The sequence below is a fragment of the Pristis pectinata genome, chromosome 23, assembly GCF_009764475.1.
Source record: "Pristis pectinata isolate sPriPec2 chromosome 23, sPriPec2.1.pri, whole genome shotgun sequence".
Classification (NCBI taxonomy): Eukaryota; Metazoa; Chordata; class Chondrichthyes; order Rhinopristiformes; family Pristidae; genus Pristis; species Pristis pectinata.
Window position 1 is genome coordinate 29533923 of NC_067427.1, and position 17429 is coordinate 29551351.

Below are 17429 nucleotides of genomic sequence, written 5' to 3' on the forward strand. Positions count from 1 at the left end.
AAATTAATGGGATCAAGGTTGCCCAGTCCTGGGTCAGGTAAAATACATGTCAGTGTCGTTAAGGAGGCTGCTGATGTTGTGATACTGGATAAATTTGATATGATCTTCTAAAATTGCCCAGAATCTGCGGCAGTCCCAGCAGACTGAGAGGTACCAATGTATCCCTGCTATTTCAGAATGAACGGAGAGGGGAAACAGGGACTGCGGATCAGTTAGCTTGATGTGAAATGCCATCAAAGTGTTGGAACCAGTTACTGATGGTACACTCAGAGGGAACTCGGAAAAACCAAAACAGTCAACCTGCAGCTGTTAATAGGGAAATGTTGTTTGACAAATCTACTCAAATATTTGAATGTGTGGCCAGCGTGGTGGTTGGGTGGGGGGAGACACCAGTAGATCCATATCGGAATTTTCAAGAAGCCTTTGGTAAGGTGTCACGTGAAAGGAAGTTACAAATTCTTAAGTGTGGGGCTAATGTATGAGCATGAATAGGGGATTGGGTATAGGGCAGGAAGCAGAGAGTAAGATGGCTGTTCTCATGTAACGAGTGGGCTTCCACTGGGATGGGTGCTGGGGCCCCAAGTTGTTGACATTCCACGTTAATGACTTAGATACAAAGCTAGAGCCTGGGTCCTGGTTCATTGATGATACAAAGGAGATTGGCAGGTGAGTGGGCAAGATGCAGATACTGTGGCTAATTTTAGGTTATTCCCTTTGCTAAAAAGAAAAGGAAACAGGTTTATTTTTAAATAGCGAGAAACTACTAAACCTGGGTGTACATAAGAATCTGTGTGCCCTTTTATGTGAATCACAGTAAGTTAACTGGCATAGACAGACAATTAGAAAGGCAAATGATGCATTGCATTTATTGAAAGAGTTGGCATGGAGGACTTGAGCTGGAATTGTCTCAGAATATGTTCAGAACACATCAGTTTTTGCCTTTGGAGATGAGGAAAGATCCACTCGCTGAAGGGTGTCGCCTGGAATGGGGGGTTTGTCCGTGCACAGAGACTGAGTAACGTAAGTCTGTGCTCCCCACAGAAGCACGAGAGGCAGACTCGTTGAGAAAATAAGATTCTGGGAAGGCTTGACAGGAAAGTTCTGAGCCACTGCTTCTCCTAGCTAGAGAATGTAGATCTCAGGGCACCCCTGGAGAAAAGGGTTGGACAGTTATGACCTGAGAGGAGGAGAGATGGTGGTTTGTGGACGTTCGCAATTCCCCATGTGAGAAGGGTGTGGACAGTCAGTCATTGGGACGGTTAGATTTCTGCGATTAGTGGGTGAAGGTGGGACATGGAGCTGAGTTTATGGGTCAGCCATGAACTTATTGGAAGCTAAAGGGGCTGGGGGACCTCTGCAGCTCCTGGCTCACCTCATGAAAGGGCCAGGCAGAAGGAGGAGAGAAATTCACCCAAGTCCTATCCAAAGAGCAGGACTGGGAATGGGAATGGGAAGCCTGTGTGTTAAGGGGGTGTACCCAGCATAATATTGGCATTGCCCTGGCTGGGGTTGGCTCAGGGGGCTGGCAATGGGCACTCCACTCGTGCTGCTCAGTGCTGGCCCTGGAGGACGCTCTCACTGATTGACAGGAGAAACAGTCTGACTACAGAAAGAGCTGCCGGTTGTTTTTTTTTGCACAGCTCCAGTGTACGGGCTCTCATCCTTGCTGCTGATCACATGTTGACTATGGTGAAGCACGTGGAATGATAAATACAAGTTTTGTCAGGTACCACTCAAGACACCGTAGATGCTTTAAGCAATATGTTAGCCATGTTCATAATGGAGAGAGAATGTGTTCACGTACAGATATCTACAGACACATAACACTCGGGAGGTGACACAGAGGTGACACACTAACCTTTGACTCCTTTTCTTCCAGGAGGGTCTCCAGCTTCTTCTGTGCAGCTCGACCCTCGTGGTCGTTGCTGACCACCAGAATGATGTGTCCCCACCGAAAGCGCCTCATCATCTCAAACCAGACGTGAGCTTGGTGAGAATAGGGAGGCACAGTGCGCAGGAAAGAGAGATGGATACTCTGTGGGAGAAACAGATATCAGTCAGAGGATGGCTCCAACATCTGGAGAGGCCAAGTCCATATTCATGAACTGGGGTTAGAGAGCTGGGCTCCCAGTAACTCTGGGTTAGAGAGCTGGGCTCCCAGTAACCCTGGGGTTAGAGAGTTGGGCTCCTGGTAACTCTGGGGTTACAGAGCTGGGCTCCCAGTAATGAAGAGAAACCGCGTAGACTGGGGAATTTTTCTTTGCAGCAAAGGAGACAGAGAGGACATTTAACGAACGTGGTGAACACAAGGAAGGTAGATCCCTGAGCAGAACAAACAGTACTTGGGACACCTGGATATAAGGTCATGATGGAGCGTTTGACGGGAGCTGAGTTCCACCAATGAGTGGAGAGGGTCTGGAGCTCTCTGCCGAACACACTTGGGAGGCAGAAACCCTCACCACATTTTTTAAAATCCCCGATAACCTCCTGAGGAGCTGTGAGTTGCAGGGCCACGGACCGGCAGCTGGGAGGTGGAATTAACCTCAATCTATTTCTGTCTGTTTGTGGCCATCATGGACAGAATGGGTCGAATGGCCTCCTTCTGCACTTCACATCGCTCTGATGCTATGGTAACCATTGGCAACTCCTGGAGCTCTGGAAACGTGAACGTCATTGCTGCCGGCACCCTACCGATGTCGTTCCAACTGATGGGAATATCACATGGGATAGGAGGACCTTCCCCTTCCCCTCCTGCATTCTGACAAAGTTTACGTGCTCTAAATAACTTCAAGTGTTTTCAATTGCTTTTCTGCTTGATTGTTATTTCTTTAAAAGTTAGTAAGATATTTTGATAGTTTTTGTGTTTGAACTACCTGAAACGTTCTGCCCTTGGCAGTTCTGTGCAGTTCAGGGATGTTGACTTAGCCAGCTGCCTAATCTCTTGTAGAACATTGGTAAGAAGTAGGAATTTGGCCCATCCATCCTGGTCTGTTGCTCAATGGTGTGCTCTGTGTCCATATTTCCACTGAGCCCCATGCCCCAATTCTGACAGAGCCACACAGCACAACAACAGACCCTTTGGTCCATCAACTCCATGCTGACCATCAACCACATACTTACACCAATAAACTAATCTCATTTTATCCTCCCCACATTCTCATCAACTGCCCCAATTCACCTACAATTTACAGCAGCCAATTAACTCACCAACCTGCGCGTCTTTGGGATGCGGGAGGAAACCCACCCAGTCGCGGGGAAATGTGCAAACTCCACACAGGCAGCACCGGAGGCCAGGATCGAACCTGGATCACTGGAGCTGTGAGAAAGCGGGTGTACCAGCTGTGCCAGGGTGCTGTCCTCTTCACCACTATGCCACCCGTTCTCATCATGCTCAAAAATCTATTGACCTCAGCTTCAGTGTTCTGAGAAAGCAAAGACCCACGTCCCACTGAGGAGCAGAATGCTGAAGATTTCAGCTTCTGCCAGCCGTGAGCTGGGGCCGGGCTCGTTCACCTGCCCCGTGACCGTGAGCTGACTTCTTCACCGACGGACACTGGCACCGCGGAAAGGGGCAGCGTTTATCTCTGGGTCGGACATTCCAGGGTTAGAGCAAGCACCGGAGGGATGGGGAGGTAGTTCTGCCTCAGGATGGCGTTGACCAGATGTGGCTCCAGCCGTGCCCCTGTGACCCCTGACCTTTCACCTGATACAGGCTGCAGAGATGATACAAAGGATGCAATGGTGGGGTGCATCTTGTAAACCACCCACACACCCACCCCAACACCCGCCAACACACACTCACCCACACACATACACCCAACACCCCCCCCACACACATACACCCAGCCCCTGCAACACACACACACACACACACACACACACACACACAGCCCACACCCCACCCCACCCCACCCCACCCACACACACCCCAAACCCCACACCCCCACACACACACCCCACACCCCCACCCCCCACACACATACCCACCCCACCACACACACACCCCAACACCCCACAACACATACACACACACACACCCAACCCCCCAACACACCACCCCCACATCACACACCCCCACACACACACCCACATGCCCCCACACACACATACACACACTCTCACACACCAACACACCCACCCCCATCGCCCCACACACACAAACAAACCCACCCCAACACACATACATACCCACACCACCTCACACACACACCCACACCCACACATACACATACAGTCACACACCCACAACCACCCCACACACATACATCCACACCCACCCACACACACATCTCACACACATACACACACACACACACTCCTCTCACACGCATACACAAACACATACAGACACACACATACACACACACCACACACACATACATACACACACATACATGCACACACACATACACACACCTCTCACACACAATCACACACATACACATACCTCCCACATGCATACACACACATACAGACACACACATACACACACACACATACCCACACACACATACCCACCACCACCCCGCACACACACACTCACACACCCACAAACCCACACACACACACGACCACACTCACCCACAAACACATATACAGTATATACACACCCACCCACACACACCTCTCACACACATAAACACACACACATACACACACACGTACACACTCATCTCACACACATACACACACCTCACACACACATACACACACCTCTCACACACATACACACACACACCCACCACCACCCACACACATGTCTCACACACATAAACACACACATACACACACACATACATACTCCTCTCACACACACATACACACACCTCTCACATGCATACACACATATACAGACACACACGTACATACACACCACACACACACATACACACACACATACATACACACACATACACACACACATACCCACCACCACCCCGCACACATACACACACACATCCACAAACCCCCCACACACACGAGAACACTCACCCACAAACACATATACAGTATATACACACCCACCCACACACACCTCTCACACACATAAACACACACACACACCACACACACACTCCTCTCATGCACATACCTCTCACACACACACCTCTCACACATATACACACATACCCACCACCACCCACCCACACACACCTCTCACACACATAAACACACGCACACACACCCTCCTCTCACACACATACACACACACCTCTCACACACACCTCTCACACATATACACACACATATCCACCACCACCTCACACACATAAACACACACTCACATACCCACAATTCCCCACACACACACGACCACACTCACCCACAAACACATATACAGTATATACGCACCCACCCACACACACCTCTCACACATATAAACACACACACATACACACACATACACAGAGCACATACACACTACACACACACACACACACACACATAATAATTTTAGGCTCATTTCCCAATTGGAACTTGGGGGATCTCCTTTCCTTTCCTCCACCCAGCTCGTGGGCTGTGTGTGTGTGTGTGTGTGTGTGTGTGTGTTTATGTGTGTGAGAGGTGTGTGTGGGTGGGTGTGTATATACTGTATATGTGTTTGTGGGTGAGTGTGGTCATGTGTGTGGGTTTGTGGGTGTGTGAGTGTGTGTATGTGTGTGTCTGTATGTGTGCATGTGGTGTGTGTGTGTGGTGTGTGTGTGGTATGCGGTGTGTGTGGTGTGTGTGCAGTATTTATGTGTGAGGTGTGTGTGTGTGCGGTGTGTGTGTGGGTGCGTGTGGTGTGTGTGTGAGGTGTGTGTGTGGTGTGTGTGTGCGCACGCGCGGTACATGTGTGTGTGTGCATGTGTGTGTGTGTGTGTGTGTGTGGCTCCCTGCTGATCATGACCTCTGCCCTGGCCCTTACTCTGGACCAGGTACTTGACCTGTTCTGCTGTTCACACAGAATGTGACAAATCTGCACCTCATTTCCATTTCTCCCCCTTTCCTCCAATTCCCATCAGACATAAGGATTCATTATTTCCCACTGTGGGCATTCCAGCCCTTCCACAGCACTTCCAGCCGTTGCTGATGGGACTCCCAGATCCCAGGGACCCCTGTGGGAAAGGTGCTTGTTCATGTCATCCCCAAATAGCCCAGTGTTAATCTTTGGCTCACTAAGCAAGGAAAATAGGAGCAGGAGTGAAGGGTTGAGGTGGTGGAGGGGGTACTGAGACCGCCGGACGCAAAACAGCAACGAATGCACTACCTGAAGATGGAAAGGTTCCCCACACTGCACAGGATCAGCAAGGTTCCCCCTGCTGCACTGGATCAGCAAGGTTGCCCATGCTGTACAGGAGCAGCAAGGTTGCCCACACTGCATGCCAGCAGCAAAGGTCCTCACACTCCTTGGAGGCAGCGAGGTTCCTCACCCTGCACAGGAGCACCAAGATTGCTCACAGTCATGGGAGCAGCAAGGTTGCCCACACTGCATGGAGGTAGTGAGATCTCACACTGCATGGTTGCCCACCCCACTGGACTGTGCCTGGAGCTGGCTTGAACTGCATTCTGATCAGAGCTGCTGGGTGAACCAGTAGAGCCAGTTCTGCTGAACGGCAGTTGATGGATGCATAGCTGCCTAATTAGTTCAGCAGGAAGTAAATTAAGGTGTAGAGTCCCTGCAGTAAAGAAATATTCCATACACCCACTTAAGGCAGCTTTACAGGTCACATTCACTACCAGTTACAACATAACCTGTCAGTTTTGTGGTCTGAGGTCATATTTCCCATGGAATGTGATCAGTGAGTGGAGGACCCTTTCCCAGCCACATGTCTAACGTTTCACTTGGAGATCTACTGTCCAGGACCACCAAACACAAGAAGTGTCTCCCGTCCCCCTGTAGATTGGCAGATCCTCAGGAGCGAGTTATAGCCTGCAGCCTGTACCATGCGGGTGGTTTGTGAGACATTGTCTGAGCCAAAGCTGGAGCACTGTGTGCAGTTCTGCTCATCCCATGATAGGAAGGACTTGATCGCCCTAGAGAGGGTGCAGAGGAGCTTCGCCAGGATAGAGACGCAGGAGACTGCAGAAGATGGCGTCTGGAGCAATAAACAATCTGCTGGAGGGACTCAGTGGGTCAAGCCACAAGAGAGAGCGTAGGTGCTGGCAATCCCGAGCAACGCACAGAAAACACCCGAGGAACTCTGCAGGTCGGGCAGCATCTGTGGAGGGAAATGAACAGTCGATGTTTCCGGCCGAGACCCTTCATCATCCTGATGGCCCAAAACATCGACTGTTCATTTTCCTCTGTAGATGCTGCCTGACCTGTTGAGTCCTTCCACTGTCTTCTGTGCAGTGGGTCAAGCAGCATCCGTTGGGGGGGGGGAGGAATTGTCGACGTCTCGTGGACGAGACCCTTCATCAATCCTGAGTCCCTCCAGCAAGTAGATTCACAGGGATGTTGCATGGGATGGAGTGCGTCCATTATGGAAAGCCTGGGTTTGTATCCCCTTCAGCAGAGGAGGCCAAGGAGGGGACTTGACGGAGTCATGCAAAATCACAAGGGGGTCGGGTAGGTGGTGAGAAACTTTTTCCCCATAGCAGAGGAAACACTGGAGGGCACAGGTTCAGGGTAAGGAGCAAGAGGTTTAGAGGGGATCTGAGGAAGAACTTTCTCACCTGAAGGGCAGTTGCAGCCTGGAATGCACTGCTCAGGTGATGGGCAGAGGGACTGTCACAACATGAGCGCTTGAACCACTGAGGCACAGGAGGGGAAGTTCCAAGTGCTGGTGGGATTGGTACAGATGGATACTTGATGGTCAGTTTGTCCATGGTGGGCTGAAGGGCCTGTGTCTGTGCTATATGACCTTATGGTTCTATAATCTATAGAAGTGAGTTATACACAAGAATAAGCAGAGGAAAATAGGAGCAGAAGAAGGCCACTCGGCCCCTCAAACCTGCCCCACCATTCAATATAATCATGGCTGATCTGCCCCGGGCCTCAACTCTTCTTCAGTGCCAGTTCCCCATAACCCTCAACTCCCTGATTTTTCATAAATTTATCGACCAATTCTTTAAAGATCCCTAGTGATCGAGTCTCCAGAACCCTCCAGGATTGAGAATTCCAGAGGATTGACTCACCACCCGCAGGGAGAAGAAATGCCCACGCACCTCAGTTTTACATGACCGGCCCCTCATCTCATTACTATGTCCCTCGTTCAAGAGTCTCCTGTGAGTGAAAACATCTCAGCATCTACCCACGTCATGCTCCCTTAGGATCTCAATAAGATCACCATTCATTCTTCGAAACCATAGAAAATACTGGACTAACTTATTTTAGACATTCCTGATAGCACAACACTCTCATCCCCTTGAATCTCTTCTGGGCTACCTCCAGTGCCAACATATCCTTTCTTAAATAAAGGGATCCAGACTGTGCACAGTACTCCAGGTGCAGTCTCACCAACACCCTGTACAAGTACAACAACACTTCTCTATTTTTAATCTCCAACCCCCTTACAATAAAAGCCAAGATGCCAATTGCTTTCTTAATTACTTGCTGCACCTGCCTGCTCGTTTTTTATGTTTCATGGACAAGAACACCCAGATCCCTCTGTATGCCACTCACGTGGAATCTCTCTCCATTTAGATAATAGTCCGCCTTTTAAATCCTCCCACATTTTTCTGCATTAAACTGCATTTATCCAGTTTTTGTTCACTCACATGCAGAGTCCAAATGGCTTTGTCACAACAAACACTCTCACTTACTTTTGCGTCATTAGTAAACTTGAATACCTTGCAAACTAGATTTTGCTTGAGTATGATCTGAATGATTTATATGTAGAATTACAGATACCCTGGAGTGATTTGTTGGATGGGATCTCATCCAGCAGTTTGGCTTTTATTTACAAAGTAACAGACAGCTAAGATAAAAATTTTAAAAATTATTGGAACTATTGAGCAGATCCAGCAGCCTCTGTGGAGAGTTAACATTCCTGATGCATCCAATTTGGGAACTGTTGGAGATATACGAGTTTAAGATGGTATTGGTATTGGTTTATTATTGTCACTTGTACCGAGGTACAGCGAAAAACTTGTCTTGCATGCCATTCATACAGATCAATTCATTACACAGTGCATTGAGGTAGTACAGGTGAAAAAACAATAACAGTACAGAGTAAAGTGTCACAGCTACAGGGAAGTGCATTGCAGGTAGACAATAAAATGCAAGGTCACAACAAAGTAGATTGTGAGGTCAAGAGTCCATCTCATCGTATAAGGGAACCGTTCAATAGTCTTATCGCAGTGGGACAGAAGCTGTCCTTGAGTATGGTGGTATGTGCCCTCAGGCCCCTGTATCTTCTGCCTGATGGGAGAGGAGGGAAGAGAGAATGACCCGGGTGGGTGGGGTCTTTGATTATGCTGGCTGCTTCACCAAGGCAGCGAGAGGTATAGACAGAGCCCATGGAGGGCAGGCTGGTTCCCGTGATATCCTGGGCTGTGTCCACAACTCTCTGCAGTTTCTTGCGGTCCTGGGCAGAGCAGTTGCAATACCAAGCCGTGATGCATCCAGATATGATGCTTTCAATGGTGCATCGAAAAAAGTTGGTGAGTGTCAAAGGGGACAGGCCAAATTTCTTTAGCCTCCTGAGGAATTAGAGGTGCTGGTGAGCTTTCTTGGCCGTGGCATCTACATGATTGGACCAGGGCAGGCTATTAGTGATGTTCACTCCTCTCAACCTTCTCTACCTCAGCATCATTGATGTAGACAGGTGCATGTGCACCGCCCTCTTTCCTGAAGTCAATGACCAGCTCTTTTGTTTTGTTGACATTGAGGGAAAGGTTGCTGTCATGGCACCATGTCACTAAGCTCTCTATCTCCTTCCTGTATTCCGACTCATTGTTATTTGAGATAACGCCCACTATGGTGGTATCATCTGCAAACTCGTAGGTGGAGTTAGAGCAGAATCTGGCCATGCAGTCATGAATATATAGAAAGTAGAGTAGGGGGCTGAGGACGCAGCCTTGTGGGGCACCAGTGTTGAGAATAATCGTGCTGGAGGTTTTGCTGCCTATCCTCACTGATTACGGTCTGTTGGTCAGAAAGTCAGGGATCCAGTTGCAGAGGGAGGTGTTGAGTCCCAGGTCTTGGAGTTTCATGATGAGTTTGCTTGAAATTATAGTATTGAAGGCGGAACTGTAGTCAATAAACAATAGTCTAACGTAGATGCCTTTACTGTCCAGATGCTCCAGGGACGAGTATAGGGCCAGGGAGATGGCATCCACTGTAGACCTGTTTCGGCAGTAGGAGAATTGCAATGGGTCGAGGTTGTCTGGGAGGCTGGAGATGATGCGTGCCCTGACCAGCCCCTTGAGGCACTTCATGATGGTGGATGTCAGAGCCACTGGTCGGTAGTCATTAAGGCATGTTACTTTGTTTTTTTTTAGGTACCGGGATGATAGTGGTCTTCTTAAAGCAGGTGGGAACCTCAGATTGAAGCAGGGAGAGGTTAAATATATCTGCAAATACCCCCGCCAGCAGATCAGCACAAAATCTGAGCATACGGCCAGGGACACCATCTGGGTCAGATGCTTTCCTTGGGTTCACTCTCCGGAAGACTGATCTTATGTCCTCAACGGTGACCACGGGTTCAGTTGCATTGGAGGCTGTCAGGGTGGGTGGTGACAATACACTCCCCTTCTGTTCAAAATGCGCATAGAATGCGTTAAGCTCATCAGGAAGGGATGCGCTGTTGTTAACTATGCAGCTTGACTTCATTTTGTAGCCCATTATAGCATGTAAGCCCTGCCATAACTGATGGCTGTCCTGGGACTCTATTTTGAACCAGTATTGTCCCTTGGCGTATCTGATAGCTTTACAGAGGTCATATCTTGAGTTCTTGTAAAGGTCAGGGTCACCTGAATGGAATGCAGCAGCCCTCGACTTCAGTAGGGAGTGGATCTCCCGGTTCATCCATGGTTCCCGGTTTGGGAACACCCATATTGTCCTCTTTGGTACACAGTCCTCAACACACTTGCTGATAAAGTGCGTGATGGTGGGGACATACTCATCTAGGCTGGCAGCTGAGTCTTTGAACATGGACCAGTCCACTGACTCAAGGCAGTTGCATAGAAGTTCATTTATTTCCTCAGACCAGCACCGCACAACTCTCTGTACCGGATCCTCCCGTTTCAGTTTCTGTTTGTATGTAGGGAGAAGGAGCACAGCCTGGTGGTCTGATTTACCAAAGCGAGGGCGAGGGGTGGCTTGGAAGGCATCTTTAATGGTTGTATAGCAATGGTCAAGGGTGTTAGGGCCCCTGGTGGGACAGGAGACGTGGTGGTAGATGGAGAGAAATGGGGAAGGAGAGAGTGAAGGAGGTGCAGGAGAGGTGAACCGACAAACGGGGAGAAAGTGCAAAGTAACAAACGCTTGGGGCTGGTGAAAATGCAAAACAACTGAAGGAATTTGGAAGCATGCTGCTTCACATGGTAAGAGGGTTTGGGCCCCGGGGCAGTGTGTGGGGAAGAGGTGAAAGGGCAGGTGACGCATTTGTCTTCCTCCCTTCACATTCCCTTGCACATTCCCAAGTTTAATATATTCACTGCTCACAGTCTGGGCTCCTTCACATTGGAAAATCCATGCATCGTTGATTGACTGCCTTGTAGAGTCACAGAAGCATAGAATTACAGGACAGTGCAGAAGGAGGCTTTATATTGAGTCGATATTGGCTCCATGGAGGAGTAATTCAGCTGGTCTCATTCACCTCTCCCAAGAGCCCAGCAAATTCTTTTCCGTCTGATACTCCCATCTGAATACTAGATTTGAATTTACCTTGAATATTATTCCAGCAGTACATCTCAGACTATAACCAATCACTTCATCAAACTGTTTTTTCCTCAAGTCCCTTTGGATTCTTTTGCCAATCATCTTCATTCTACGTCGCTGGTTCCTCACCCGCTGCCACTGGGAACAAGCCCAGCTCTGGTCAGTCCACAGACTTAAAGTCCTTCATCCCCAGAATCATTTCAGTAAATCTCTTCTGCACTCTTTCTAAACCACCCTATCTCTCCTGAAGTATGAAGCCCAGAATTGGACAGGATACTCTAGTTATGGCCGAACCAGTGTTTTATAAAGGCTCATCATGTCTTCCTTTTGCTTGTGCTCTTTGTCTCTATTTATAGTGCCCAGGGTCCCGAATGCTTTTGTAATCACTTTCTCAACCTGCGCTATTAACCTGCTCTGGGACTGGAGGGCTAGAGGGCAAGGAGGGACTGGATAGGCTGGGACTGTTTTCCCTGGAGCACAGGAGGCTGAGGGGTGACCTTATCGAGGTTTATAAAATCATGAGGGGAATAGATAAGGTGGATGGTCACAAGTCATTTTCTCAGGGCAGGGGAGTCTAAAACTAGGGGGCATAGGTTTTAAGGTGAGAGGGAAAGATTTAGAGGGGACTTGAGGGGCAAGTTTTTCACACAGAGGGTGGTGGGTATGTGGAACGAACTGCCAAAGGAAGTGGTAGAACCAGGTACAATTACAACATTTAAAAGCCATTTAGACAGGTACATGGATAGGAAAGGTTTAGAGGGATATGGACCAAAGGCAGGCAAATGAGACCAGCTCAGGTAGGCCCCTTGTTTGGGCCAAAGGGGCTGTTTCCATGCTGTATAACTCCATGACTTCATGACTCTCTAACTTTCAAAGAACTCTGCCCCCAGCTCGCTCTGTTCCCATTTAGAATTGTGCCCTCTAGGTTTATTCTCCCTTCACATCTTTCCTTTCAACATGTAACCCTTCACTGTTCTCAGCATTACACTTCAGCTGCTGCCCACCCACTCCAGCAGCCTGTCTCTATCTCCCTGGTGTATCACATTCATCCTCACAGCTCACTGGCCCTCCAACGTTTGCTCTGTCTGCTGATATGGAATTGTACCCTGTCCACCCAAGTCCACATCACTAATAACTATGGAGGAAAGCAGTGATCCTCGGATAAATCCCTGCAGAACTCCAGTGCCCTAGAAATCAACCTCTCGTCACAACTCTGTTTCCCTCCAGTTAACCAACTTCCTTTCCATGTTACTGAAGCCCCTTTTTTTCCCATGGCCTCTTCAGTCTTGAAGACAAATATATTATACAGCACCTTGTCAAATAGAACATAGAACATAGAACAGTACAGCACAGAACAGGCCCTTCAGCCCACAACGTTGTGCCGATATAGCTATTGCCTCTTACCTACAGAATGCACATATCCCTCCATTTTCATCTCATTCATGTGCCCATCCAAGCCCCTCTTAAAAGCCCCCGATGAATTTGCCTCCACCACCCTATCAGGCAACACATTCCAGGCATCCACCACTACTCTCTCAGTAAAAAACGTACCCCTCACGTCTGTTCTGAACCTACCCCTTCTCACTTTAAATGCATGCCCTCTGGTATTAGATCACTAAGTAATGGGAAAAAGATATTGCTTGTCCACCCTATCTATGCCCCTCATAATTTTATACACTTCCAACAGATCACCCCAAATGTCTTCTGTAAGTCCATATAAATTTCATTTCAAGGGAATTACCTTCAGTATTTTGGTTGATATTTATCCCTTGTTCAATGTTACTAAATATTTGATCATTATCACATCGCTGCTTGTGAAATCTTATTGTCCACAAACTGACTTGTGTTAATAATAAGTACATTTCACGAGTACTCATCCGCCATCAACAGCTTTGGGAAGTCACGAAGGATCTGTAAAGATGCAATAAAAAAGCCGAAAACGCTGTAAACACTCAGCAGGTCTGTGGGAACAGAAACAGAGTTCACAATTCACGTCAAAGACCCTTCATCAGAAATGGGAAAGGGAGAAAACTTTAACTCTGTTTCTCTCTCCACAGATGCTGCCTGACCTGCAGAGTGTTTCCAGAATTTTCTGTTGTTATGTCAGGATTTCCGGCATCTGTAGTGTTTCCTCTTTGTTTTTATTCCCTATGAAGATGCAACTCTTTCTCCTTTGCCATCTACTCTTTGTGTCTGCTTTTAGTTTTAATCTTTTAGTTATTTTTATTCATTGTCCCTGGCATGTCTGCAAACTTAGGGGGGTTTAAACTAAATTTGCAGGGGGAGGGGATCCAGAATGAGAGAGAGGATAGTGAGATGGAGGGTAGAGGACAGGTAGGAACTACACAATTTCGGAACATTAATATGAAGGGAGAGAGGAGAAATGGGTTAAAAATCCGATATCTGAATGCACGGAGTGTCAGGAATAAGGTAGTCGAGCTTGAAGCTCAGATACGAATGGGTAAGTATGATGTTGCTGGGATAACGGAGACATGGCTGCAGGGAGATCAGACCTGGGAAATGAATTTTCAAGGGTATACATGCTATCGTAAGGACAGGAAGGTGGGCAGTGGGGGTGGGGTGGCCCTGTTGGTGAGGAATGAGATTCAGTCCCTTGCAAGGGTGGACATTGAATCAGGAGAAGTAGAGTCAGTGTGGATAGAACTGAGGAACTGTAAGGGCAAAAAGACCCCAATGGGTGTTATCTACAGGCCTCCGAACGGTGGCATGGATATTGGGTGCAAGCTGAATAGTAAGTTAATGTTGGCATGTGGCAAGGGTAATGTCACAGTAGTTATGGGGGATTTCAATATGCAAGTGGACTGGGAAAATCAGGCTGGTACTGGACCCCAGGAAAGGGAGTTTATAGAGTGCCTCTGGGATGCATTCTTGGAGCAGCTGGTACGAGAGCTGACCAGGGAGAGGGCTATTCTGGATTTAGTGCTGTGTAATGAGCAGGATTTGATAAGAGAACTCGAAGTAAAGGAGCCATTGGGAGGTAGTGACCATAACATGGTAAGTTTTTATCTGCAATTGGAGAGGGAAAAGGTCAAATCAGAAGGGTCAATTTTGCAGTTGAACAAAGGAGACTATGGAGCCATGAGGGAGGAGCTGGCTACAGTTGACTGGACGGGCATCCTAGCAGAATTGTCAGTGGAACAGCAAAGGCAGGTATTCTTGGGAATAATGCACAAGGTGCAGGATCAGTTTATTCCCCAGAGAAGGAAAGAGTCAAAGAGGGGAAAGGGGCCACTGTGGCTGACAAAGGAAGTCAGAGATAGCATTGTGTTAAAAAGGAAGAAGTATGGCAGAGCCAAGCTGAGTGGGAAGATAGAAGATTGGGAAATTTTTAAGGTGCAGCAGAATTTAACTAAAAAGGTAATTCGGGAAGAAAAAATGAGGTACGAAGGCAAGCTAGCCAGGAATATTAAGGAGGATAGCAAAAGCTTTTTTAGGTATGTGAAGGGAAAGAAGTTAGTTAGGAACAATGTTGGGCCCTTGAAGACCGAATCGGGTGAAATTATTATGGGAAACAGGGAGATGGCAGTCGAATTTACTAAGTACTTTGGATCTGTCTTCACGGGGGAAGACGTAAGAAATCTCCCAGAGATAAGGATGGACAAAAGGCAGAGGGTGACAGAGGAACTGAAGTGGATTGACATTAGGAAAGAAATGGTGATGGGTAGACTAATGGGGCTGAAGACTGACAAATCCCCAGGTCCAGATGGTCTGCATCCCAGGGTACTAAAGGAGGTGGCTCTAGAAATTGTGGATGCATTGGTGATCATTTTCCGATGTTCCTTAGATTCGGGGTCAGTTCCTGAGGATTGGAGAATGGCTAATGTTATCCCACTTTTTAAGAAAGGAGGGAGGGAGAAAACGGGGAACTATCGTCCAGTAGCCTAACATCTGTGGTGGGGAAGATGCTAGAGTCCATTATTAAGGATGAAATAGCGGCATATTTGGATAGCAATGATAGGATTGGGTCGAGTCAACATGGATTTACCAAGGGCAAATCATGCTTGAATAATCCACTGGATTTTTTTTTGAGGATGTAACCAGGAAAATAGACGAGGGAGATTCAGTGGATGTTGTATACCTCGACTTTCAGAAGGCATTTGATAAAGTGCCGCACAGGAGATTGGTGGGTAAAATTAGGGCTCATGGAATTGGGGGGGCGGGTATTAACATGGATAGAAAACTGGTTGGCAGATAGGAAACAAAGGGCAGGGGTGAATGGATGTTTCTCAGAATGGCAGGCCGTGACTAGTGGGGTACCACAGGGCTCGGTGCTGGGACTGCAGCTGTTTACGATCTATGTTGATGATTTAGATGAAGGCATTGTGAATAACATTAGCAAGTTTGCTGATGATACAAAGTTGGGTGGCAGTGCGACATGTGTAGAGGAAGTGAGGAGAATTCAAGGTGATTTGGATAGGTTGGGTAAGTGGGCAGATACTTGGCAGATGGAGTTTAATGTGGATAAGTGTGAGGTTATCCACTTTGGGAGCAGGAACAGGAAGGCGGATTATTATCTGAATGGTGTGGAGTTAGGTAAGGGGGAAATACAAAGGGATCTAGGAGTCCTTGTTCATCAGTCACTGAAAGTGAATGAGCAAGTGCAGCAGGCAGTGATGAAGGCTAATGGAATGTTGGCCTGTATTAAAAGGGGAACTGAGTACAAAAGCAAAGAGATTCTTTTGCATTTGTACAGGGCCCTGGTGAGACCACTCCTGGAGTATTGTGTACAGTTTTGGTCTCCAGGGTTAAGGAAGGATATCCTGGCTATAGAGGGCGTGCAGCGTAGGCTTACGAGGTTAATTCCAGGGATGTCGGGACTGTCTTATGCTGAGAGGTTGGAGAGACTGGGATTGTACACGCTGGAATTGAGAAGATTGAGAGGGGATCTGATTGAAACATAAAGGATTATTAAGGGATTGGACAAGATAGAGACAGGAAATATGTTCCAGATGTTGGGGAAGTCCAGGACCGGGGGGCATGATTTAAGAATAAGGGCTAGGCCATTTAGGACAGAGGTGAGGAAAAACTTCTTCTCCCAGAGGGTTGTGAATTTGTGGAATGCACTGCCTCAGAGGGCAGTGGAGGCCAATTCCCTGGGCACTTTCAAGAAGGAGCTAGATAGGTTTCTTATAGATAGGGGAATCAAGGGATACGGGGACAAGGCAGGAACAGGATATTGATTGTTGAGGATCAGCCATGATCTCAAAATGGCAGTGCAGACTCGAAGGGCCGAATGGTCTACTTCTGCTCCTATTGTCTATTACCCCCTTGTGGGGTTTATTACCCTTGAACCACTTGTTAAATAATGAATAATTAGTAGGTCCATTTGCGAGATTGGTTCAGCAGATCTATTGTTACATTTATTATAATCATTCTAGTACTCTTTTAAATCTCAATGCTAAGACCATAAGAATTACTAACAATGTTCTCAACACTATATTCTGCACTCTGTTTTCTTTTTACTACTTCAATGTACTTATGTATGGCTTGATCTGTCTGGTTGGCACGCAAAACAAAAGCTTTTCACTGTATTTCGATACGTGTGACAATAATAAACCAATACCAATAAACTTAACTATTTCAGCGTAGGTGAGTTCCA

The 17429-nt window shown here is 47.6% G+C and overlaps 1 protein-coding gene across 6 annotated transcripts in view; it reads right to left on the reverse strand.

Annotated features, from left to right (window-relative positions):
* The window catches only part of LOC127581956 (glutamate receptor ionotropic, NMDA 1), a 103563-nt gene that overhangs the window by 70990 nt on the left and 15144 nt on the right, over window positions 1-17429 (reverse strand). For all 6 annotated transcript variants that reach the window (XM_052036752.1, XM_052036751.1, XM_052036750.1 and 3 more), the window contains exon 3: window positions 1859-2035. In XM_052036752.1, coding sequence (XP_051892712.1) covers window positions 1859-2035 — 177 coding nt within the window. The remainder of the gene's footprint in view (window positions 1-1858; window positions 2036-17429) is intronic.